This window comes from Leptodactylus fuscus, chromosome 1 (genome assembly GCF_031893055.1).
Source record: "Leptodactylus fuscus isolate aLepFus1 chromosome 1, aLepFus1.hap2, whole genome shotgun sequence".
Lineage (NCBI taxonomy): Eukaryota > Metazoa > Chordata > Amphibia > Anura > Leptodactylidae > Leptodactylus > Leptodactylus fuscus.
Genome location: NC_134265.1, coordinates 196,088,352 through 196,114,191, shown reverse-complemented (window position 1 = coordinate 196,114,191; position 25,840 = coordinate 196,088,352). Strand labels below are relative to the sequence as shown.

Below are 25,840 nucleotides of genomic sequence, written 5' to 3'. Positions count from 1 at the left end.
GTTAATTCTGGCGTTAATGAAGCCGTTCAGTGTCAGAAGGGCGTTTCTGACAATGAAGAAAGCAGCTACGTCAGTCTGACACTGTCCAATTAGCATTGGACAGCTAATTGGACAGCTGCGTGTTCTCGCGAGTTCTCCGGAGATCAGGCAGTCGTCTCTTCACAGGGCTGCACAGAAGACCCGGAGAAGCGATCCAGGCCGTGTATTGAAGTGGATGAAGGGGAACTTCACTGACATTGCTACAGGTAAGTAAAGAAACCCCTAAGCAATGAGCATAAGTGCCCAGTACACCCTGTGGACCTAGGTCTAGCCCCTGAGCATTGCCTAGGGGCTATAGGGGTTAATGCTCGTTGTATAGGGGCTAGACCTAGGTCCACAGGGTGTACTGGGCACTTATGCTCATTGCTTAGGGGTTTCTTTACTTACCTGTAGCAATGTCAGTGAAGTTCCCCTTCATCCACTTCAATACACGGCCTGGATCGCTTCTCCGGGTCTTCTGTGCACCCCTGTGAAGAGACGACTGCCTGATCTCCGGAGAACTCATGAGAACACGCAGCTGGAAGCAGCTCCGACACTGTCCAATGCTAATTGGACAGTGTCAGACTGACGTAGCTCTTATATAGAAAAATAACTCCAGCTCACCCAACAGCTTGTGAATAATTTCCAAATACCTCTAGCCGAGATGCACGGATACCGATGGACTCCCTCGGTCAGTGTAGACTTAGATAGTAAGAACAAAATTCCAGCATTCACGGACAAGAAGATAATATAAAATCTTTCTCTTTATTTCTTCATATAAAACAATTCATTTCATAGTCCTAGAGGTGCTGTATCGGCAGATCCAGCATATCGTTATGGATGATAGCTACGCGTTTCAGGACATAGTCCCTTCCTCATGGCATGAAACAAAACTATTGTCAACTTATCCTCACATAATCTAAATGCTGTTGAAATGTCTGTCTTAATTAAAGGTTTAGGGTTTGTACCCAATCAGGATTTCAACTTATTTAATACTTTGTTGGATGTAAACCGGTTTGTAAGACTGCTAACTATAAAAAGACACTTTTTTAGTGATAACAAGGAAGATACTAGTATTGATCCGCGGTCTTATGATATTATTGATAGTCAAAAAATCAGTAATAATGAATGTCCAGATCATATTAAAGATCATCAGAACATTTATGAAAATCTAACATTTCAAGAGCAGGTGGCATTATGTAATTTGGTACAATTGCAGGAGTTGGGTAGCCCTTATAATGATAAGTCTATTCATATGGTAGGGACATCCGTAAAGAATCCTATGTTTTACCCGATAGGGTCTAGAGCACCCGTATATACATTATTCCAGCAGGCAGTAGAAGCAGATTTAGTTAAATTATCTAGTACTATGAAATATAATAAACGTAACAAAAACATGACACCAGCGGAATATAAAATATTACAAGATCTTACCCATAGGAAAGAGATTGTTATTAAAAAAAGTGATAAGGATGGCAAAGTAGTTGTTTTGAATAATGAGGATTACAGACAAGGATGTCTGGAAATCTTAAAAGATAATACCATCTACAGAAAACTCGAAGGTAATCCTACTACAAGTGTAACTGAATCTTTGAAAAAACTAGTCGCTAGGGGAGTAAGTTTAGGTATATTTACGGAGTCTCAAGCCAAATATTTGATACCAGAATGCCCTACTGTAGCTATTTTCCACGGTATACCCAAAACGCATAAAAAGACCAATCCAATACCTTTTCGACCTATTGTAGCAGGGGTTGGTGCCTTAAACGAACAACTATGTGCCTGGGTGGATAATCTTTTGAAACCTATGGTTGCACGTTGCCCAGGTTTTATTAGAGATACTAAAATGCTACTTAATGAGATGAATGGTATACAATGGCAAAAAGATTTTTCCTGGGTATCTATGGACATTGTGGCTCTATACTCTAACATCCCTCACCATATGGCTATAAAGGCAGTTGCCTTTCATTTATCTAAATATAGTCAATTTTCAGACATCTTATGTGAATATATTTTGGATGTTACGATGTACCTGTTGAAAAATAATTTTTTCATGTTTGATGACGTATATTACATGCAAATTAAGGGTGCCCCTATGGGGGCCCCTTTTTCCCCGTCGATCGCCAATTTGACACTTTCGTGGTGGGAGGAGGAATGTATTTTTACTCCGTCTAATCCCTTTTGTGAGTATATATTCTGGTACGGGCGCTATATTGATGATGCCCTGGTGATTTGGAGAGGCTCTATAGCGCCCGTGCCAGAATGGATTGAATATCTTAATTCAAATCCTATAGGATTGTCCTTTACTTTTTCTCAACACAATACAGATATTCCGTTTTTGGATGTGTTTTTGAAAGGTGATGATGTGACTGGAGCAATTAATACTCAAATTTATAGAAAGGATACTGCAGGCAACACATTGTTGCGAGCGAATAGTCATCATCCAAGTCACACTATTAAATCCATTCCGGTTGGGGAGCTTATGCGCACCCGACGTAATTGTTCAACTGATGATATTTATAAGGAACAAAGTTATATAACCTTACAAAGACTTCGGGACAGGGGTTATCCCGAATGGACATTAAGGAGAGCCACTAATATTGTAAATAGGATACCCAGACAGGAGTTACTTAAAGAAAATACTAATAAAAAAACTTCTAATAAAAATTGCATCAAGAAGGCTGACCATAACATCGTGTTTTCTACCCCTTATAGTAACCAATTTAAACTTATCAAAAATATTTTACATCGTAATCTACCTATTTTATATCAGGATATGGTTACTAAAAATATTTTACAGGATGGTATCCATGTAGTAGCAAAGAGAGGATGTACCATAGGTAACAAAATATCCCCTAGTCTATATGTTCGAACAAAACCTAGTACAGATACTTGGTTGTCTGTGAAAGGATGTTATAACTGTGGCTTACCACGGTGTAACTCATGTAAGTTTATTAAAAAAACAAAAATATTCCATGACTCTGATAATAGAAAGGTATACAATGTAGACAGTTTCATGAACTGTAATAGTCAGTATGTAGTATATGTAGGAGAGTGTACAGCATGTAATAAGTTATATGTAGGATGTACTAAACGTAAATTTAAGATTCGAATTTCGGAACATGTTAATGACAGTGCCAAACAATTGGAGAATATGTCCAACTTATCCCGTCATTTCTCTACTGTACATCAAGGCAAAGTGGATACTTTAAAATTCTATGCTATCGAACAGGTTACTAGACCTATTAGAGGTGGAGATTGGCGTAGAAAATTATTACGTAGAGAAGCTTTCTGGATTATGAAGCTTAATACCAGATTTCCAACAGGTCTTAATATACGCTCGGATGTGTCTTATATATATTAAACACCAAAGATGTAGATGATAAAACTAGTGGTAAATAAACATAAGTATCCATCGTAGCTTTAAAGAAATAGTTTAATCAGGTAATATATTATTAAACAACAAAGAAATATATGCTGAGGTTTATGGATCATTATATCTTGTATACTTACTTTGAGTTGGGATGTTCTTTGGGTGTTTTAATAGATGATCGCTGAATTCTGGTGTCTTGCTAGATACCTGTTGATGCGCAGACATAAATCTCGCGATAGTAGACAGTCTGGCTATAGTAAGTGTAGGGCCCATGTGATGAGGTATCATGTGATTTAGTATCACATGACTAGGGAATTACCCAGGCCGGGATAATATAAATCTATAATTGAATTAGAAGAGGATTTGTGAAAGGGGACATGGATATTTTACATCTATTACTGGTATGTACATATATTCCTTTTTTGATCATGGATACCAAGTTATTAGGATATTTCAAATATGTTAAAAAGTGTTCTTCTATATGAATGTTATAACTTGACAAACAGATATAAGGAGCAGGTTGTGAGTTGCAGTCATTATGAATTGTATATGATTGGATTAAAATGTTGATTTATTATAAAATGGCAAAGAGTGTATACCTAAAGAGGTTGCTGTACGGCAGGTATAGCAGTATCGTGGTTTTTAGGAGGTTAATTAGGGGTTAAATTAGTATGGGACACACCCTTGTGAAATGTTTTTAACCAAGGTTTCAGTAGTTTTGTTTCATGCCATGAGGAAGGGACTATGTCCTGAAACGCGTAGCTATCATCCATAACGATATGCTGGATCTGCCGATACAGCACCTCTAGGACTATGAAATGAATTGTTTTATATGAAGAAATAAAGAGAAAGATTTTATATTATCTTCTTGTCCGTGAATGCTGGAATTTTGTTCTGACGTAGCTCTTGTCTTTATAGTCAGAAATGCCCTTCTGACACTGAACGGCTTCATTAACATACAGGGTGCCAGAATAAACGGGGCTCAGAGCTCCAAAACGAGGGGGGCTAGGGAGATAATTCAAAGTGCACCAGAGTCTATGCAGCAGCGCCTATAACATGGGGCCGAAAGCTGCACAGGCTTGGAGTGGTGAAAGGTCCTCTTTAAACTACGTGAGAACCTGGCTCTAGGCACATATATATATATATATATATATATATATATATATATATATATATATATATATATATATATATATATATATTTTATTTATTTTGCAGCTTTTGTTGTGGTTTTGTGAGGCAAAGCCAAGAATGGCTACAAAATGAATGGGGAAAATATATAGGAAGTCCATCCATGTGTGAAGATTTATAAACCCATATTATTTATTTGTCTGTTTAGGGAGAGGTTAAAGGGATTCTATCATTAAAACTTTTTTCTGGTTGACACGTAGGAATAGCCTTAAGAAAGGCTATTCTTCTCCTACCTTTAGATGTCTTCTCCATGCCACTGTTCCGTAGAAATCCTGTTTTGTTTTGTTTTTGTCAGCATGCAAAGGAGTTCTGTCACAGCACTGGGGGCGGGCCCCAGCACTCAAACAGCACTGGGGGCGTCCCCAATGCTGCAGGAAAACTCTCCAGCGCCGCCTCAATCTTCTTTAGGAATGTCCTCTTCACGCGTCTTCTTCTTGTAGGCCTCGGGCAGAGCAGACTGCGCATTCCCATAGGCACATTGAGCGTCCGAGAGAGTCAGGTTCAGGTCCGCCTACCATTTAGTGGCCGCTTTTTTTTTTTTTTTTTTTTTTTTTTTAAATAAATTCTTTATTTAGATAAAAACAATAATAAATACAACATTGGGGTGGAACAAGGCTGGAAGTACCGGCCCAGTCGGCCCAGAAAAAATAAAAATGCATCTGGGATGGATGAAGGGAACAGAAAAGCAATACATATACTAGCAAACAGAGCAAGACAATACAATTACATCATCTACCGGTCAGATAAAAAAAGGAAGGGGGGGGGGGGGGTTTGAGAGAGAGAAGAAAGAAACAACAAAACACACAAAGGGGGGGGGGGGGGTTGGGCGGCGGCGTAAGGGGCACCAGGGCTCCAGAGCAAAAGCCACAACAAGCCAGCCGCCGAAGGGACTCCACCAACCAGGTTTTTGTAAGAGCATATGGCACAGGGAGGATTTGCGGTAGGAGCGTAAAGGAAGATCTGACAAGTGAAGTAGAAAGAAGGCTGGTGTGAAGGGCAGAGAGGAGTGAAACACCTGACAAAGGACCCTGTGGACTCCACTCCAAAGGTCCCTGAGTTCACCACATTCCCAGAATACATGCAAAAGGGTCCCCTCCTCTAATTTACAGTGCCAGCAAATAGGGGAGGAGGAAGGGAAGATTTTGTGCAGCCTAGAGGGGACAAGATACCAACGGGTAAGGAGTTTATAACCCGCCTCTTTACAAGCCACTGAACACTTGTAGGTGAACTCAAAGACTCTGGCACATTTAGCATCTGAGAGAGTCAGGTTCAGGTCCGTCTCCCATTTAGTGGCCATTTTCTTGTGGGCATGCGCAGTCTGCTCTGCTCGAGGCCTACAATTTTCACTGCCTACGCCGGAAGAAAACGCGTGAAGAGGATGTTCCTGAAGAACATGGAGGCGGCGCTGGAGATTTTTCTTGCAGCATTGGGGACGCCCCAAGTGCTGTTTGAGCGCTGGGGCTCGCCCCCAGTGCTGCGAGAGAACTCATTTGTATGCCGACAAAAAAAAGGGATTTCTAGGGAATGGCGGCGCGGAGAAGACATCTAAAGGTAGGAGAAGAATAGCCTTTCTTAAGGCTATTCCTATGTGTCAATGAGGAAAAAAGTGTTTTAATGGTAGAATCCCTTTAAGTGTGTGGTAGCCACAGTCCTGGGGGTTTTTATACTCTGAAATTAGTTGGTATATCTACTTAATGTACCTTCTAGGAATGAGAGTAAACAGGGTGCCAGGCTTCTTGGGACTCCTGTAGTGCCCAGTTCTGCCCCTGACCCCTGATTTCTAGTTGGCTTTTATCGGATGCTAATTGTATCTACTATTAATTTTTTTTAAATTTTTATTTATTTATTTATTTTTTGGTGCTGGATTGGCCATTGGAAGTTCAAGCCATGATTGTTATGTCAGTCCAGGTAGCTGCAACGGGGCTAAGGGATAGCAGTAGGGAATCTCGCCCTGCACTACTCCCACTAGCTATCCCGGTCCCTGCCTCACGGGTGTGGGTTGGCTGTACTCAGGCTAAGCCTGACCCCGACAGCTCCTCTCTCACTGATTCCGTAGGCCTAGAGGGAAGTGGGAGAAGGAATGCCCTATAAGACCTCTAGGGACTGGAGACTAAAGGGGGTCACCCCTAACGAACAAGTGAAGCTGCTACTGACAGGGACTGACAAGGGTGTGCGCTGACTAACAACACAAGCAGCACACAGGAAACATGTGGGAAAGGATTCCCCCAAACCAATATGGGAAGGAACCATACACTAGGAAACAAACACAGGGAAACTGAGTAGAAATCAAAGGATAAGGCAATTCACTCACACAGTCAATTTTACACAGAGGGAGGATTGGTGAACACAGAAGGGAAAACACACAAACCAACTCGTTCACCCAAACCTCCCAAAAATCAACCACGGAACTTCCTCTATCCCAGAACACCACCTACTCCTCCTGCTAAGGCCTAGCTCTGTAAAAGCGACACTCAGCACAGAACCATGGGAGGCATGGGTTTAAATACAGAGTAGAGACCACTCCTCCCAGGTGCAAATGGGAGGACAGACTAATCCACCAGGAGATAAAGCTGCCTACCATCAGTGCGCGCGTGCAAGTCAGAAGGTGTGCACCAATACTCACGACAGGACAACCCCGCAGCGCCAGGATGCCACCCCAGACACCGCGCAGCCAAAAACTCCCCAGGTAAGAAAAATAGAAAGTAAAGAACCTAAATACTCCTAACAATGATTGGTCAAAAAATAATCTGGTTCAGATTTTTTTTTTTTTTTTTTTTTTTTTTTTCAGGCGGTTTTTGTTTTCGATATTAGGTAGAGATCGGAGCAAACTGAATAAATAAGTGTTGTTCTTCATCTTGCCCAGATTCTGTCAGGTCTTTCAGGCTGTGAAAACTAAATTAATACCTGTTAATTAAAGGGGTTTCCCCACCTCGCCCGCTCACTAAACTTGCAGGCTGTAAGCTCTGTTCACTTCCTGGTTTTCTCGGTAAATGGGTGGGCAGGGTTTCACTATTATACTACACGGGGGTGGGAGAGAAAAACAAACTTGCATGCTGCAGAGCACCAAGAGTCAGCTTGCAATAAACTGAATTTTAGGTCTGTGTTTACATACAGAGGTAACAGACTCCCTGTCTCAGCAAAATTAAATTCGCAGACCTGATAACTGGAAGAGGGAGATAAACAGCTCAGAAATTGCAGCTCGCTCCGACTACTCAGCTCCCCCTTCCCTAGCTGAGAGCAGGGAGTTACGTCACTTGTCCTGGGCAGAGGGATAAAGCACTCAGAAATACAAGCTTGCTCCAAGCACTCCGCTCCCCCTCCCTGCTGAGAGCAGTGAGCTACGTCACTTGTCCTAGGCGGAGAGATAAGATCATCCCCAGGTCTGTGGTTATGGAGGTGCAGTGTAAACAATGAAGTGAAGAATCTCAGGGCCAGACAAAGCAGTTTTGCTGAAGCAATGTATTTAGGAAAAGTCTTGAATTGCATAAGCTAGAGGTATAGATAAGATACTTGAAATGGGACAACCCCTCTAAGTTGACTTGGGTATTTTTCTGTTATTTGCCTAGGCCTAGAAGATGATAGTAATGCTGGATTAAAACACATTGGTTTAGTGTACCTTTTTTTTTTTTTTTTTTTTTTTTTTTTTTTTTTTTTTCTCTCCTTTGCTAGTTGAGTCAGTCATTAGCACTATCCTATAGTAATAACTGATACTGTTGCAGATTGATGTATTAATGCAACTAAAGAGTATGGCTAAGCGCGCTACAAACCAATAAAGGAAACTTGTGTTTTGGTGCTTTTTATACTACAAACAAAATAGTAAGTTAAGAAATATTTAATCTATATTAATTCTTATCCAATCACACATAACATGGTCTTTGGGTTTCTTGTAAACGTATAGAGGTGGTCTGAGAACCTTGTGCTTAGTGTACCATTAGACAAGTGCCTTTCAAGTTCTGACAGAAGAAATGTTTGACTAAAGTAGCATGTGGTTGCTATTTTGGATGCTTGTGTTAACTGGGATACAAAAAAAGCAGTGCTACCAGAATGTGCGTGGCTATGACAAGATGTCATTTCTGTAGTGCAATATCAGTTGTTTTTGTTTTTCTACTACTGTGCTCTAATCTCAAACTGTAAACCTGAATATATGCTCATTATTTGTATCTGAAATCCTATAAAGATATGATTTACAAATCTGTCCTTTGCTGTATGCACTTTAGTTTTAATCACTTGCCTCTATAGTGTGTGTGTGTGTGTGTGTGTGTGTGTTTCTCTTTACATTTCTCAGATTTGCCTTCTGAATTACCTCCTGTAATATTTTCCCTCTTCCTGTACTCCCTCCCTTTCTCTTGTGTATGAATTGTCATACAGTTCTTCTGTTGTCACTTATTCATTCTGATGTCATTCCAGCTTGGTGACTGCTGACTGACCTGCTCTGACCGTGAAGGCTGCTTGCTTACCTTAGTTGCTTACTCACAAGATGTCTTATTTCGGAGACCATTTTTGGGTATGATATATGATGCATAGTATGTTTCACATCTCCTCCATTACCTGTATGCACTGACATATTATGTTCACTTATTTGTCACTTGTTTCAGTGATCTTATGCATATGCCCATTGTTTTGTTTGCATGATGAGAGAGATATATATATATATATATATATATATATATATATATATATATATATATATATATTTTTAGAATCTCCTGTGTGTAGTTTACTTTGTATATATGCTGCATTTAAAAAAAAAAAAAAAAAAAAAAAAAAAAAAAAAAAAAAACCTGTATTCATTTCTCCCACATGCTTTCTCTGGGATGTATGTTATTTATATACCTCCCTCAGATGCCTTAGTAATCTCTGGTCAAGTGTTTCAAATAGTGGGGATGAGCCATTCAAGGGAGGTAGCGGCAAGCTGTTTCTTTGTGCTGTTTTAACATATATATATATATATATATATATATATATATATATATATATATATATATATATATATTATATGAGTGAGACATTGAATAGAAATGGTAGATAAATTTACTCTGTCATGAGAGAGTATGTGTTACCTTGCACATGTAGTGGAGTTTAATCAGTCATGTCACACATACTATAAGGCTGTTGTGGTGAAGTTGTGTAGGCTGTGGTGCAGTTGCCGCACTATGGAAGAGCCACTCATTTGTATATTTTGTTTGCCATGCTTGCAGTTTGTCAGACCCTATGGTTGGCATTCTGTGCAGTTTAGGATGACATTATTTGTTAGGGCTTGGTAATTGTGACCTAAATCAAAAATCTCGATTTGAATGTTTACCTAGATTTATGATTAACAAGTTATTAATTTAGGATACTCCTGTTTTTATATGCCAGGTCATGACACAGAATATTGGTTTGTCATTCACATCGGCAATCCCGGTTAACCCATATCGATTAATTAAGCTGACTTTTTTTTTTTTTTTTTTTTTTTTTTTAAATAAATTGCTGATCCCCATTTATGTATTTCATTTGAATGTGTATTAAAGTGATTCTGTCATTAGAAAGGCTATTCTTCACCTACTTTTGTTATTCTGATCCGTACCACCATTCCTGAGAAATATCTTATTTCTTCCTTAGGCAAATGAGTCTACAGAAAGCACAGGGGGCTCTCCACCTCATCATCAGGTGGCAGAGCCAACTGCGCATGTCAGTTCGCCCATTTTCCAGTGACATGCCAGTAGGCAGATATTGTTTAGACAGACACCCTGAAAAATCAGCAGAAAGACAAAAAAAAATGTAATATATGTAGGTCATGTAACCTACATATTACAGTAAACTAAGAAAAACTAATTATAAATGTAATTTAGAAAGTTGGAGGGGGGAGGGGAGCTCTTGCGTTTAAATATTTTAATTTATCCCAGAAAACCCTCTTAAGCTATATACGATTTTGATGTATTGGCCCTTTGTTGTGGATTGATGACATGTGGATTTTATGCGTGGGGATATTGTGACCTGTATGTTTGATATTATTTGAGTATAATAAAGATGTTCCTAATTTTTATAAAGTGTTGCTGTTTTGTTTATAGGTGGTATAATTTTTGAGACCACAAAGACATTGTAGTCCTATTAGACCCCTATCTTTGTCTGTAGTTTTGTTTGCTTGTAATTTGCTTTATCCCACAAAATATGTTCCTGTGGGAGTGTTGCTTTGTTGTGCGTATGTGCAGTTTGTACTAATTGCAATATTTTCCTCTGTGCCTTTCATGACACTCTCTAAAGGAATTCTATCATTAAAATGCTATTTTTTTTCCTAACACATAGGAATATCCTTAAGGACCCCTTCAAACGGCGTAAGCGCGCCGCTCATTTAGACACGTATACACGTGTCCAAGCGCGGCGCTTCAAAACCATGCCCATTGATTGATATGCCGATATACGCGCGCTTCCCATTGAAATCAATGGGCTCGGTTTTGAAGCGCCGTGCTCAGACACGTGTGTACGTGTCTAAATGAGCGGTGCGCTTATGCTGTGTGAAGGGACCCTAAGAAAGGCTATTCTTTTAACTTTAGTTGTCTTCTCCACGTCGTAGTTTGGTAGAATTGACCGTTTACTTCTGTATGCAAATTAGTTCTCTCTCAGCACTGGGGGCATCGCCAATGCTGCGAGAGAACTCTCCAGCGCCGCCTCTATCTTTGCCTGGAACGGCCTCTCCCTGCGTCGTCTTTCGGTGCTGGCTTCAAACTTCTAGGCATGCACAGTCGGCTCTGCCGTCGGGCCTCAGGCAGAGCTGACTGTGCATGCCTGCGGCCATTTTCTTGTGTCCACTTATCCCAGGTTATTGTGAATGCAGCCACAAGAAAATGGCCGCTTACACCAGTTTACTGTGTAAGCATCCACAGGAAAATTACTGCGGGCATGCGCAGTCGGCTCTGCCTGAGGCCCGACAGCAGAGCCGACTGCTCATGCCTAGAAGTTTGAAGCCAGCGCCGGAAGAAAACGCAGGGAGAGGCCGTTCCAGGTATAGATTGAGGCAGCGCTGGAGAGTTCTCTGCAGCATTGGGGACTCAACCAGTGCTGCGAGAGAACTCATTTGTATACAAAAGAAAATCGGGATTTCTGCTGAACGACGGCAACCTCTAAAGGTAGGAGAAGAATAGACTTTCTTAAGGCTATTCCTATGTGTTAGGGACAAAAAATAGCATTTTAATGATAGAATTCCTTTAATACCATGAAATCATTGCAATTATAAGTAAGTCATGTGTCCAACCTTTGCAAGATCCATGGACCATCTGAGGTCTGAAACGGAACTGCTATTGTTATACACTGAGGTCTCTTTATGTTCATGAGAGGTGAGTAAACATAACAAACACTGTTACTTTCCTCCCCTGGGTTCCAGCGCTATCCCTGGTCCTTTTTCAGGTCTCTCCAGCCTCCTAAATGGTATCGGGACTGCTATTTCCATTGATTGGGCCTATAGTAGTGGTTCTTGTTTGAACATTTTAGGACTGAACAAAATTGCAGGTGAATACTGTGCTCACCAAACTGAAATAATTGACGTATACAAAATCACATTGCTTATTTGGATTGACTTTCGGTTATTTTTCGATATTATTATTTTTTTTTTTTTATTGTCCAGCCCTACTAGCATGATAGGGCAGAATCTAAGGTAATGAACTTGTGGGACTGGGATAAGTATGGTGCGATTTATTTTTGATACATGAGTCAGGTAGGGGGGACTTTGTGTGCTGGGCGAGGGGGGGAGAAGATGAACTCTGTTTTCTCCATGTTGAATTTGAGGAAGTGGGAGGAGGAGGCAGTGACTATGGCTGCTAGACACTGGAAGGCAGAGTGGTAATATCTGTGCAAGAGAGATATAGTTTATTGTTGTCAGCACTACAGTTACATTGAAAACCATGGGACTCTACATTGGCAAGGGTGTAGATGGAGAACAGAAGAAGGTTTTAGGACAGAACTTTGGGGGACAACAACAGAGAGAGGAGGAAAGTGCTGAATGTGCGGTTTGGTTGGTGAGGCAGGAAGAGGGCTAATCTGTGATGCCACGGCATGAGAGTTTGTAACAAGAGGCAGGTAAAAGGTGTAGGAGGAGAACAGAGTTTAGGCATTGGCAGTTAGTAGATTGTTTGTTTGTAACTTTGGTTACGATCGTTTCAGAATGAGGGGTGGAAAACCTGACTGTAGTCTGTCGGAAAGTGAAATGGAGGGATAGTTCAAAGTGGACGTGGTGTTCAAGAAGTTTTGATTACTGAAAGCATGGTGTAAAAGTCGTGCAACCAGGGCTTGTTCACACCTGCACCTGTACTCCGTTCTGCAGGTTTCCATTTCCTGCTCAAAACAGGGGCAGGAGACGGAAACCTTCCGGCATGTTTTAATCCCATTCATTTGAATGGGCTTGAAAAGTCTCCGGCGGTGTGTGCCGGTGAGTGTTTTATACACTCTGCAGTGAAACCGTTTTTTTTTTTTTTTTAAACAGGACACTGAGTCGGATATGCAGTACTCTGTGTCCGGTTTAAAAAAAACAAACACTTTCACCGTGGACCACATAAAACGCTCACCGGCCAAACTCTGCATGACAGGTTTTCAGGAGTTCAGGTGCTGGTGTGATTAATTTCTGCTTTGCAAGTACAGATCACGGGTAATGTAATAGCAGCATACGGACTATAGAAGCACTCAGATAGTTTCATAGTATTCCTCTATCTTGTTTTTTCACTTCATTGGTTATACTAAGAATTCCAGAGGGTATCCCTGTGTTAATATAATGTGTTATGAGAACGTATAATATAAATATAATATTGAATCCAAGAGGCTCACGAAAAGATGCGTGACCTCATAGAGTACGAGAAGAGTGGCCAAATCTGTCTTTTACCATGGGCACTTTATTTTTCGGCCAAGTCCTGGAAAAGGGGAGTAGCCAACACATTGACTTGCCCAGGTCTCCCAATTTTTCAACGAACATGTTGTCCTTCTGTATACCAACAGTAGAATGTTGCAGGTATAAACGTATAACATATCCTCTGCAGAATGGATAAGTGTTATTGTGGCTTTACACCTTTTAATACTGTCTCAATAAACAAATGATGTATAGTAGAAATACCATGCTGCCTCCAGAGCTCAGTCCGAAGTTCCCACATTTAAGTGCCTTATCTCAAAGATGTATCTCTACTATGATGTCACAGAAATCCACAATTGATCTAAAAGCTTGCCATACCTGCAGCATATCATGTATGGGGTTAGTAATAAACAAGGTTTTCAAGGTATTCTGACTTGCTGCAGGTTTTTCTTTGGGCCCTCCAAGCTTTTAACCTTTGGAGTTTCATTGCCAAACGGCAAATTATGAGGCTTGTGGACACTTCACAATAATTGAAATATTATTGTAATTACATATTCCATAAGTACACCAAAGTAAAAAATGTGGTGTATAAGACTTGATACACCCACTGTCGTGACTAGCTAACATTTATATATTAAATATATATGAAGAGCTCAACGGAAAAATGGCCTAAGTCCAAAAATCAATATTGTGAGAAAAACGAAATTTAAAGTTTTAGCCTAAAGCAAACGGGCATTATTGTGGAATATATCTATCCAATGTAATCAGCTAATGAACACCGTTAATATATATACACGTATCTTTATGGTTGCCGCAGCAGTCGGCTTAAGTGCAATCTTATGCTAATATCGTCAAATATACCGTAAAAATTATTAAACGATGAAGAAGAAGAATTACCTGCCTCCCTTTTCGGCGCTAAATATGTGCAAAAGTCGATTTAGAGCCTTTTAAACAATAAGACAAAGTTTTTACACTAATATAAACAACAGACCGGAAGTCACGATTTCAATGAAAAAATGACCAACGAGAGTGAAGTAAGTAAGTTTGTATTGGACTTAGGCCATTATTCCATTGAATGTAAATTCTTCTGCATTGAAATATATGGACTTAGGTCATTAATCCTAGGTACCTTGTAAACCCAATGCATAGAACGAGGTACAAAGAAGCTTTCTAGGTAATAATTTGAAATATGACAAAATGTGGACTTAGGCCATTTTTCCGTTGAGCTCTTCATATATATATATATATATATATATATATATATATATATATATTTTTTTTTTTTTTCCTCCCCTTTTCTTTTTCGCGTTGGTGCCATTCCGTCACATCAGTCTTTTTCCATTACTTGCCAGACCCCTGCTAATTTGATTTTCTACTTCCTTCATATGAAGTTGTCTCCGGAACCTAATGATATCCATGCTCGCAACCTATTCCAGAATTCACTCATAACCATATTTCATTGTCTTTGCAAGCGTTAACCCTTCAAGATGCTTATTTCACTTTAGATGTTTTCCTTTATACTAAATATTAATATGTGTGCTTCTGCATAAAATAAGTCTCCTGTATGTGTACATCCTAACCACGGCCATGTTCTGTCTATTCATTTCTTCTTTCTGAATAAAACTGAGATAACCATTGTGTTAACTGTTTCAGTGTCAAGGGGGTTTTCAGTTTCTCCGGCATTCCGAAGTATGCAGAAACCTAGAAGTAAAGGGCATATTGTTGATATAATGTCTTGGGTAGCAGGGTTGGCAAGGTTGTATTTAATAGAACTAGCTGGAACCCCCATTTTAAAATTGTGGAAACACTGGTTAAATGGGTCATTGCAGACAAAGAGTTAAACCTTACATTTTCCTTTTATCGCTTCAGTTATGCATCCTAGTAAATTTTCTCCCTGCTTGGAAGGGGTTATTTTGGTGCAATGTGGGCGTTTGCTAAGGCCTTGTTGACATTCAAAGGGAAGATCTAGTAACTATGAGCAACCAGCCTCCCTTGACGACAAGGCCTGCAGCTTCAGCCTGGCACACAAGCCTATTCTGTGCCATAGAGCTGTACACAGACTGGCATTGTCCCCAGCTAGAGGCCAACTCTGTCATCTGACATCCTTGCACATTGTTCCTCTCTGCAGGTGTCCCATGCATGCATGCACATCTGTGCTTCTGACTTGCTTATAAGTTCCTTCCTCAGCATTCTCTTTCTCTTTCGTACTTTTCTCTGTAAGGAAGCCGGCACATAGTACAAATGGATGTAATTTAGAGATTTTTTTTCTTTACATGATTATTTTACACATTTGTATTCCTTTTTTATATTCGATCTCCCTGTCAGATAATGACTTCCTCTTTGCAACCAAAGTAATCTAGTATTGCAGTGATCCTTCTATCTAAGGATCTTTTGGAATATCTGTGCTTTTGCTATAATTAAGGTACTACTGATACGCTTTATATTTTTAATTTTTTTTTTTTTTTAACTTTGAATTGGCAACTTGATTTTCAGGGAGATAAAAATTCCGGCTTTGCAGTGTTATACCACAATATGAAACATGGGCAACTTTCCATCAAGGAATTGGCAGAATTTGTGCGAGAGAGGTAAGCCTTCTCTGTGTTACTCGTATGTATGATAGATTGAGAAGTGTGTGGTGGTTTTTTTTTTTTTTTTTTTTTTTTTTCTTTGAGGTTTATTACTTGTGCTCATATTTTATTTAGATCCTAAAAGTACACTTGCATATAAGTGCACGCATTCTAGATTTATAACTTGGGGAGACCACAATAGGCTTCTTTAATTGATTTAGTCATTTGCTTTTAGTTACCCATATGCATGATTTATTGGGAGATGTGTCTTCTCCCCCCCCCCCTCCTGCTTGTGTAGCAAGAAAAATATTTTGTATGTCATTTTTCATTGTGTTCATTTTCTACTTACAGTATTGTCATGGTTCATCAAAGTATGATTGTATATAGTATTCTGTAACACAATTCTCTTGGTATTTGTGATACCCAAAGGTAGATTTAAAACTATTGGCAAAATATAAGGCTGGATTCACACATTTTACATGCAGTTTTTTTGTGAAATCAGGAGTGTGTGGAAGAAAGGATATAAAGAAAGATGTGTGTCTTCCCTGTTGGGTTAACTTATTGCTTTTGGCCATAAGAAAAACTGAACTAAACGTGAATTTAGCTTGATGTTCTTGGGGTTGTATTTACAGTTCCCTGTCTTTAAAAGTAAATTCTAAATGGGCATCCAAATATCTAAGGCATTAATTTCTCATCTGCTGAAAAAGGACTCTTTTAGCACTATTTTACGACTTAAAGACAGGCCATTTTTAAACATTTTTATGACCCTTTAGTAACACGGTGAACAGTTTGGTGATTTTTTTTTTTTTTTTTTTTTTTTTTTTTTTAAGTATATTTGGTTGCATCTTTGTCAAGAAAAACTACAAGGTTTTTTCATCTTTTAAAATACTAATTGTTCTGTACAATTTATGGGCGTATTTTGTGAAAATTGGCATTACAAAAAAACCCAACCCTCCAGGTTTTAACTACAACAAACTTTTTGTTTCGAAAATATATTGGTGCCCCATCTTATCTTATTTGTGTTTTTATATAGTATCCCATAGTTCAGGAAACTACATCAAGGTTAACTCTTCATATGTGATTGAAAGGGTCAGGGTACCTCTCCTGATAACTACCCAAATCAGGACATCATTAGCGTGATGTAGGTTTTGCCTCTATGGGTATTATTATAAAAAGTTAATGGCTGCCTCTGCAGTACTGTACGGTACTGCTGGAAGGGTGGGGGCAGAGTCGGGACAGGGCTTAATGCCATGGTGTCTGTTCAGGCTGTGTATTGGCCCAGCAGGATTTCTGATGCAGTTACCATGGCTGCATTAGTATCAGAGGATGGTGGAGCAGTATAACATTTTTGTTGTTCCACTATATTCTGGTATTAGTGCTGTAGTGTGTGTGTGTGTGTGTGTGTGTGTGTGTGTGTGTGTGTGTGTGTGTGTGTGTGTGTTTTTTGTTTAATACTAACTGTAAAGTAAAATGTAAGAAACAGAACTGGATAAATTTGGTATCACTATTTGTGCTGATTCAAAGAAAATATTTTTTGAATTTTGAAATATTTTGAAATTTTTAGAATTTGAAAAAATATTTTTACTACGATAGAGAGGAGCTTTAAATACAAAACTAAATACATGAAGGTAGAATTGCTCTTTTTCATCCATTCCATCCACATTTTGCAAAAATCTCTATTCCAACAGAAGATCCATGCTTTTATAACCTCACGTCTGTGCTACTGTAATGTATAGGACATACATAGGTCTTCCAGATAAAGGAATAAATCGCCAACCAAACAACCCTGACATGCTCCCATAAACCCCATCCTCTGCTTTCTGCCCTGTGTAAAATATAGAATAACTTTTAAAGTCTACTTCATGACCTTCAAGTCCATAAACCGCTTAGTCCCTGACTACTTAAGGGTCCATTCACACGGAGTAACGTGCCGCGTGACTTGGCACATAGACGGCGTGTGAGATTTTGAGCGCCGTAAAAGCTCCCATTGATTTCAATGGGAGCCTGGATCGCATACGCCGCGTTATTTTGCGGCCATGAAAATAATGCAGTGTATACGATCCAGGCTCCCATTGAAATCAATGGGAGCTTTTACGGTGCTCAAAATCTCACACGCCGTATACGTGCCAGGTCACGCGGCACATTACTCCGTATGAATGGACCCTAAAAGAACATCTGAATCCCCATAACTCTTGCTGACCTCTCAGATCAGCTGGTACAAATAAGCTGTCTGTCCCCCAGGATCCATTTTCCACTCTTTGAAACGTGTTATCGTGACCGATCAGAGATCTCATGTTTGTACAATTTTAAATTAAGACTCAAAAAACACGTCTCCTCGGTATTGGATGCGAGAACAAATAATACCTGCGTTATACAGGTGGTGGATTTGTGATGATACCAAGATGTATGGAGGGTGCCTTTTCTTCTGTGTTAGTGATTGGCAGGCATTTATCCCAACCTTCTCTGAGGTTTTAAGAGAATCTTGCTGGCGCCTGACACACCATGGGTTTTTGTAGCATGTCTACATCAGATAACCAGGCTAAAACTTGTTTATTTTTAAGCCAACAACTGAGTCTTGTCTTTTGCAGCCTGAAAAGGTTATCACATGGTGTGGGCTGCCTTGCCAAAGAGAATATGTAAGGTTTACAGCCATAAGTATTCCATTGCTTTTTTTTTTTGCTTTTTTTTTTTTTTTTTTTTTTTTTTTTTTTTTTTTTTTGCTTTTTTACCACTTTCTAACACCTCAGGGTATGTAACAACATATGGTAACAAAAGAAAGCTGAAGACTTCTTGGCAAAAGAATTCTAGATGTATTTGTTTACTCTGTGACTGGAATAATCTATCTATTTAGTTGGCAGCCCTCAACAAAATCAAATATGGCTAAGAATAAATACAGTATCTGATACATTTTAAAGGGATTCCATCACTACAATTTTCCGTTTTTTAACTAAGCCTATGCTCAAGTAACCTTTAAAAAGGCTATTGTAGGCATACCTTTTATTTGCAAATTGGTGCAGCCCTTTCTTTGAAAAATCTGGATTATTGTTATGCAAATTAGCCTTCTTGGAGCACAGGCATTCTGCTCCTCTTCTTAGCTGCTTCCTCCCATCGGTGTGGACGGAATCTTGTGCAGCCGATCGTACAGCACATGTGCAAATTTCGTTTGAGCCGATGGGAGGAGGAAGCTAATAAGATGAACAGAAAGAGTCATCTTCTGTCAACAAGTGGGCAGGGCGATGCAGGTCCCCACTGTGCTCCAAGAAGGCTAATTTGCACAATTTTAACAATCTGAATTTTTTGGGCAAAAGGCTGCAACAATCTGCAAATAAAAGATATGCCTACAATAGCCTTCCTAAAAGAAACTTGAGCATAGCCTTAGTTAAAATCGGTAATTCGCAATAATAGAATCCCTTTAACATAATTCTTTGTATCTGTTCTAACCTTTATGTAACTTTCCAGGGCAACTGTGGAAGAGGCATATTCAAAATCTATGCAAAAATTATCCAAGATGGTCAGCAGTGGAAGCCACCTGGGGCAAGTCCTAATTTATTGAAAGAAGAATTCTATTTCTATTATGTAATACTTAACGCCTCATATTTTAATATGTCCTCCTTTCTCTACAGAACCTTCGCCCCAATGTGGGAGATGTTTCGGGTTTCTTCAGACAAGCTGGCTCTCTGCCATTTAGAACTGAGCAAGAAGTTGCATGATTTAATAAAGGATATTAACAAATATGGAGATGAGCAAGTAAAAGTTCATAAAAAAGTAAGCATAGGTGATCACATTAATATCTGACAAATGTCTAGTCTCTTTCATGAACTATTCCTATTTCATCACCTTTCATTCTCTAATTTTATAAATTTGCTGTTTGACCAACTTATCTTGAGCAGACTCCTATTTGCATGATGAACCAAACACAACACGTGCTTGAGTTTAGTGATATTCCGGCAGGTTACACATTGGCGCATGAATTGCAAATAGATGAGTACTTTTTATTCCCTATTACAAATGACAATACTATGGCCACAGGTCAATATTACAAGCAGAACACTTGGACTTCTCTTGGCGTTCTATTGATAGTATATAAAGAGCCTCTGTTTTATCACCTTGGCTGTCCACCATAATCTTGTAGAGGGGAAAATAAAATAGAAAAAAAATCAATATAATTTGGCTAGTATTATCTTATTGCTATAGATCTAAAAATTCAAGGGCTCTCTTCCACTGATCTCATTTTGGCTTGGTGATGGATTATTGCACACATGCTCTTTGTGTGTGTGTGTGTGTGTGTGTGTGTGTGTATATATATATATGGGACTTTGTGTGCTGGGCGAGGGGGGAGAAGATGAACTCTGTTTTCTCCATGTTGAATTTGAGGAAGTGGGAGGAGGAGGCAGTGACTATGGCTGCTAGACACTGGAAGGCAGAGTGGTAATATCTGTGCAAGAGAGATATAGTTTATTGTTGTCAGCACTACAGTTACATTGAAAACCATGGGACTCTGCATTGGCAAGGGTGTAGATGGAGAACAGAAGAAGGTTTTAGGACAGAACTTTGGGGGACAACAACAGAGAGAGGAGGAAAGTGCTGAATGTGCGGTTTGGTTGGTGAGGCAGGAAGAGGGCTAATCTGTGATGCCACGGCATGAGAGTTTGTAACAAGAGGCAGGTAAAAGGTGTAGGAGGAGAACAGAGTTTAGGCATTGGCAGTTAGTAGATTGTTTGTACAGTCCTATGAAAAAGTTTGGGCACCCCTATTAATCTTAATCATTTTTAGTTCTAAATGTTTTGGTGTTTATAACAGCCATTTCAGTTTGATATATCTAATAACTGATGGACACAGTAATATTTCAGGATTGAAATGAGGTTTATTGTACTAACAGAAAATGTCCTGAATCCTGAAATATTACTGTGTCCATCAGTTATTAGATATATCAAACTGAAATGGCTGTTGCAAACACCAAAATATTTAGAACAAAAAATGATTAAGATTAATAGGGGTGCCCAAACTTTTTCATAGGACTGTAACTTTGGTTACGATCATTTCAGAATGAGGGGTGGGAAACCTGACTGTAGTCTGTTAGAAAGTGAAATGGAGGGATAGTTCAAAGTGGACGTGGTGTTCCACATTCCAAAGACATACTGATAGGGAAAAATGTACATTGTGAGCTCCATGTGGGGCTCACAATCTACAAAAAAAAAAAAAAAAAAAAAAGTGGACGTAGTGTTCAAGAATTTTTGAATACTGAAAGCATGGTGTAAAAGTCGTGCAACCAGGACTCGTTCACACCTGCACCCATACTCCGTTCTGCAGGTTTCCGTTACCTGCACAAAACAGGGGCAGGAGACAGAAACCTGCCGGCATGTTTTAATCCCATTCATTTGAATGGGCTTGAAAAGTCTCTGGTGGTGTGCGCCGGTGAATGTTTTATACGCTCTGCAGTGAAAACGTGTGTGTGTTTTTTTTTTTTGTTTTTTTTTTAAACAGGACAGAGTTGGATATGCAGTACTCTGTGTCCGGTTTTAAAAAAAAAAAAAAAAAACAAAAAAAAACAAAAAAAAACAAAAAAACAACTTTCGCCGCGGACCGCATAAAATGCTCACCGGCGCTCGCGGCCGGACTCTGCATGACAGGTTTCCGTCTTCTGCATGCAGAAGACGGAAACCTGAAAAAGGAGTTCAGGCGTTGGTGTGATTAATTTCTGCTTTGCAAGTACAGATCACAGGTAACGTAATAGCAGCATACGGACTATAGAAGCAGCCAGAGATAGTTTCAAAGTATTCCTCTATCTTGTTTTTTCACTTCATTGGTTATACTAAGAATTCCAGAGGGTATCCCTGTCTTAGTATAATGTGTTATGAGAACATATAATATAAATATAATATTGAGTCCAAGAGGCTCACGAAAAGATGTGTGACCTCAGAGTCCCAGAACAGTGGCCAAATCTGTCTTTTACCATGGGCACTTTATTTTTCGGCCATGTCCTGGAAAAGGGGAGTAGCCAACACATTGACTTGCCCAGGTCTCCCAAGTGTGTGTGTGTGTGTGTGTGTGTGTGTGTGTGTGTGTGTGGTAATTTTTCGTTTCCAAGCCACATATGGAGGGGTAAAAGCACAATTTCCAAAACAAATTTTTCCCCCATTGGAAGCAATGGATTTGTTATGTTGGCCTTTGCAACTTTGTTTCATCTATTTATTTCCTTACTAAATCTATTTAGGCCAAAGAGGAGATGTCTGGCACTTTAGAGGTTATTCAGCTGTTGCAATGTAGCTCTCAGCTTCTGCAGAAATCCAGGGACAGCTACTGTAGCAGATTTGCCGAGCAAGAACGTCTAAGGAGGGAAGGAGCCCCGCAGAAGGAGATGGACAAGGTAAAGGTGTTGGGAAGAATGTTTAGTTAAAATTCAATTGATGTTCTGTATCAACTTGAGTTTACGTTTTCGTCCATGTTGTTTAATTTATCAGGCAGAGCAGAAGACCCAAAAAGCAGCAGAGTCGCTCCGTGGCTCAGTGGAAAAATACAATGCTGTTCGTAAGGAATTTGAGGAAAAGATGCTGCAGTCTGCTCAGGTTTGTGAATATTTTGAGAAACTTTCCCTCTTGATACATATTAGATTAAAATAGTGTTTTGTTTTTGTTTTTTTATATTGAATAAACATAACTGTCAAAGTAAAAAAAACAATAATTTAGTATGAGGTTTTTTACCTAAATAAAGAACATTTTACCACTGAATGAGGCAAAATGAAGCTGCTTGTGTCTCTACGCAGACCTAATGCAGCCTCCAGTGTTTACAGTTCTAGTTGTAGTAACTTTTTTGAGATCTGATTTACAAACAAGAAACCCATGATGTAGAAAAGTATAGAAGATCTGCTTGAAGCTTTTCTGACAAGTTATTGGGGGCATGTCAGGGTTGGTTCACACTTGTTTTCGGGGCCCTGTCCCCTATTCTAATTAAAATAGGCAGAGAGAAAAGTCCTTCAAGCAGAAAATCAAGAAAACCCCATTATTGTCTAAAGAGTCCGCAATAACAACTTTTAGGCAGATAGGTTTTCTGTTTTTCGAGTCCCCAAGTGGACCCAAAGAACTGAAACCCTAACGCTAGTATGAACTTGGCATCGGCTATTTTGATCCCTCTGAACTGTTTTACTGCGCTAGATAGATGAAGTGTGAAGCGCTGCAATCCTAACTGGGTGAGTATAGTCATGCTTGTGTACAACCTAGAAAAAGAATTAGTGGTCCTTTGGCTGGGGCTTCATGTACATGACTACCCATCTTGGTTTTAAATTCAAGCATGGGGATGTTGCAGTAGACTTTACCTGTGTTTTTTTAAGCTTTGTAGTGCAAAAAGTTGAAAACCCTAGGGGACCAGCAGAGAAAACCGCAGGTAAACCACTACAAAATCACCCACTTTCGGCTGGTTCTTGCCATGGCTTCTCTGTGGAAAACCTGTGGCGTGTTGTGTGGCTTTACCTTTAACCCCTTAACGCTAAATCACGTACCTGTACGTCAGGGAATGTGGTTAGTTCCCGCATTCCCACGTACCTGTACGTGATTGAGATCGCACGGGCTCAGAAGCAGAGCCCCTGCGATCTCCACGGGAGGCTGGCTGTATCTGACAGCCAGGCTTCCCCTGTAGCAGCAGGGACGGTGATTGCACCGACCCTGCTGTTTAACCCTTAAAGTGCCATGATCCATAGTGATCATGGCACCCTAGGGGTTTGGCCGGCAGCATCTGGAGTCTGTGTGAGCTGTAATTTACAGCTACACGCTGCTCCTTAATCCCTCCCCCCATCGGAGCGAGCTCCGATGGGGGGAGGGTTAACCCCTTGGTTGCCAGGACGAGGGGAAGCTAGTCTATGCATCTGCATAGCTAGCTTCCTATAGACTGCAATACACGTGTATTGCAGTCTATAGTTAGTATAGAACCAGCGATCCTCTCTGATCACTGGTTCTAGTGTGCTTGCAGCACAAATAAAAAAATGTAAAGTTTTTTTAAAAAAAAATAAAGTGTGTAAAACAAACAAAAAAACAGTTACATTTCTTGTAAATCTGGAAAATCACTGTTACACTTGTAAGCCTTATAACGTCCAAAATAAATTAAAATACAATCAAAAGATGATGCCGATATAAAGCAGAGATATGGGAGATAATATTTATTACTGTATTTGGGTGGTATGACTATCTGCCTGAAAAGCAGAGAATTTCACATTTTGAAAATTGCAATTTTTTTTCCAAATTTCCATCAAATTTCCTAGTTTTTAAATAAGTAAATACAAAAATATTGATTAGTGTTTACCACTAACATGAAGTATAATGTGTTACGAGAAAATAATCCCAAAATCACTTGTGTAAATTAAAGCGTCTCAAAATTATTGCCATTTAAAGTGACACATGTCAGTTTTGAAAAAATAGGCCTGGTCCTTAACATACATTTGGGCTGTGTCCTTAAGGGGTTAAAGGTGTTGTCCAATTTTAGCAAATAATTATTATGATGGGGGAAGTATATACATTATATATATATATATATATATATATATATATATATATATATATATATATATATATAGTTTTTTTTTTTTTTTTTCTCCTGTATACTCCAAGTCCAAATAAGCCTACAGGTCAGCCACAGCAGACTCTACCTGCTCAGGAGGCTGAGGGCCTTTGGAGTCCATGGGCCACTTCTTAGGGCGTTTTTCAACTCTGTGGTTGATTCAGCCATCTTTTTCGGTGTGGCCTGCTGGGGGAGCAGTATATCAACCAGGGACAGAAATAGACTTGAAAGGCTGATCAGAAGAGCCGGCTCTGTCCTGGGGAGTCCCCTGGACCCAGTACATGTGGTGGGCGACAGAAGGATATTGTCTATGGTGGCCTCCATGCGGGAGAACAAATCCCAACCCATGTATGGGACCTTGATGGCACTTGGCAGCACTGTAAGTGACCGTCTGCTTCACCCCAAGTGTGAGAAGGAGCGCTATCGCAAGTCCTTCCTTCCAACCGTGACCAGGCTGTGTATAATCTACATCAGACCAAGCGAAGATCACCCCGCACAGAAAACTAAATGAATATGACTATGAAGTCGTCTGAATTTCTTTCTTCTCTTCCTAAGTTGCTACAGACTCCTAGTATATCTTCTCTTCTCAGCATATGCGTGTCTACTTCCGTAAGATACAGTGTTGGCCAAAAGCATTGGCACCCCTGCAATTCTGTCAGATAATACTCGGTTTCCTCCAGAAAATGATTGCAAGCACAAACTCTAAAAAAGTCAAATCATTGATCATTTTACACAAAACTCCAAAAACGGGCCAGATCAAGGTATTGGCACCCTCAGCCTAATGGTAGCACAACCTTTAGAGGGAATAACTGCGAACAACCGCTTCCGGTAACCATCAATGAGTTTCTTACAATGCTCTGCTGGAATTTTAGACCATTCTTCTTTGGCAAACTGCTCCAGGTCCCTGAGATTTGAAGGGTGCCTTCTCCAAACTGCCATTTTGAGATCCCTCCACAGGTGTTCTATGGGCTTCAGGTCTGGATTCATTGCTGGCCACTTTAGAAGTCTCCAGTGCTTTATCTCAAACCATTTTCTAGTGCTTTTTGAAGTGTGTTTTGGGTCATTGTCCTGCTGGAAGACCCATGACCTCTGAGGGAGACCCAGCTTTCTCACACTGGGCCCTACATTATGCTGCAAAGTTTGTTGGTAGTCTTCAGACTTCATAATGCCATGCACACGGTCAAGCAGTCCAGTGCCAGAGGCAGCAAAGCAACCCCAAAACATCAGGGAACCTCCGCCATGTTTGACTGTAGGGACCATGTTCTTTTTGTTTGTTCAAGCTACTACCATGTTCTTTTCTTTGAAGGCTTCTTTTTTTTTTTTCCCTGTAAACTC

General features: G+C 39.8%; 1 protein-coding gene across 3 annotated transcripts in view; it reads left to right on the top strand.

Annotated features, from left to right (window-relative positions):
* The window catches only part of LOC142213029 (F-BAR domain only protein 1-like), a 92,828-nt gene that overhangs the window by 12,616 nt on the left and 54,372 nt on the right, over positions 1–25,840 (top strand). For 2 of the 3 annotated variants that reach the window (XM_075281185.1, XM_075281177.1), the window contains exons 4-8: positions 15,885–15,976; positions 19,418–19,492; positions 19,582–19,723; positions 22,173–22,325; positions 22,420–22,524. In XM_075281185.1, coding sequence (XP_075137286.1) covers positions 15,885–15,976; positions 19,418–19,492; positions 19,582–19,723; positions 22,173–22,325; positions 22,420–22,524 — 567 coding nt within the window. Of the gene's footprint in view, positions 1–8,986; positions 9,084–15,884; positions 15,977–19,417; positions 19,493–19,581; positions 19,724–22,172; positions 22,326–22,419; positions 22,525–25,840 lie in introns of all 3 variants that reach the window. The other variant, XM_075281192.1, reaches the window with a different exon arrangement.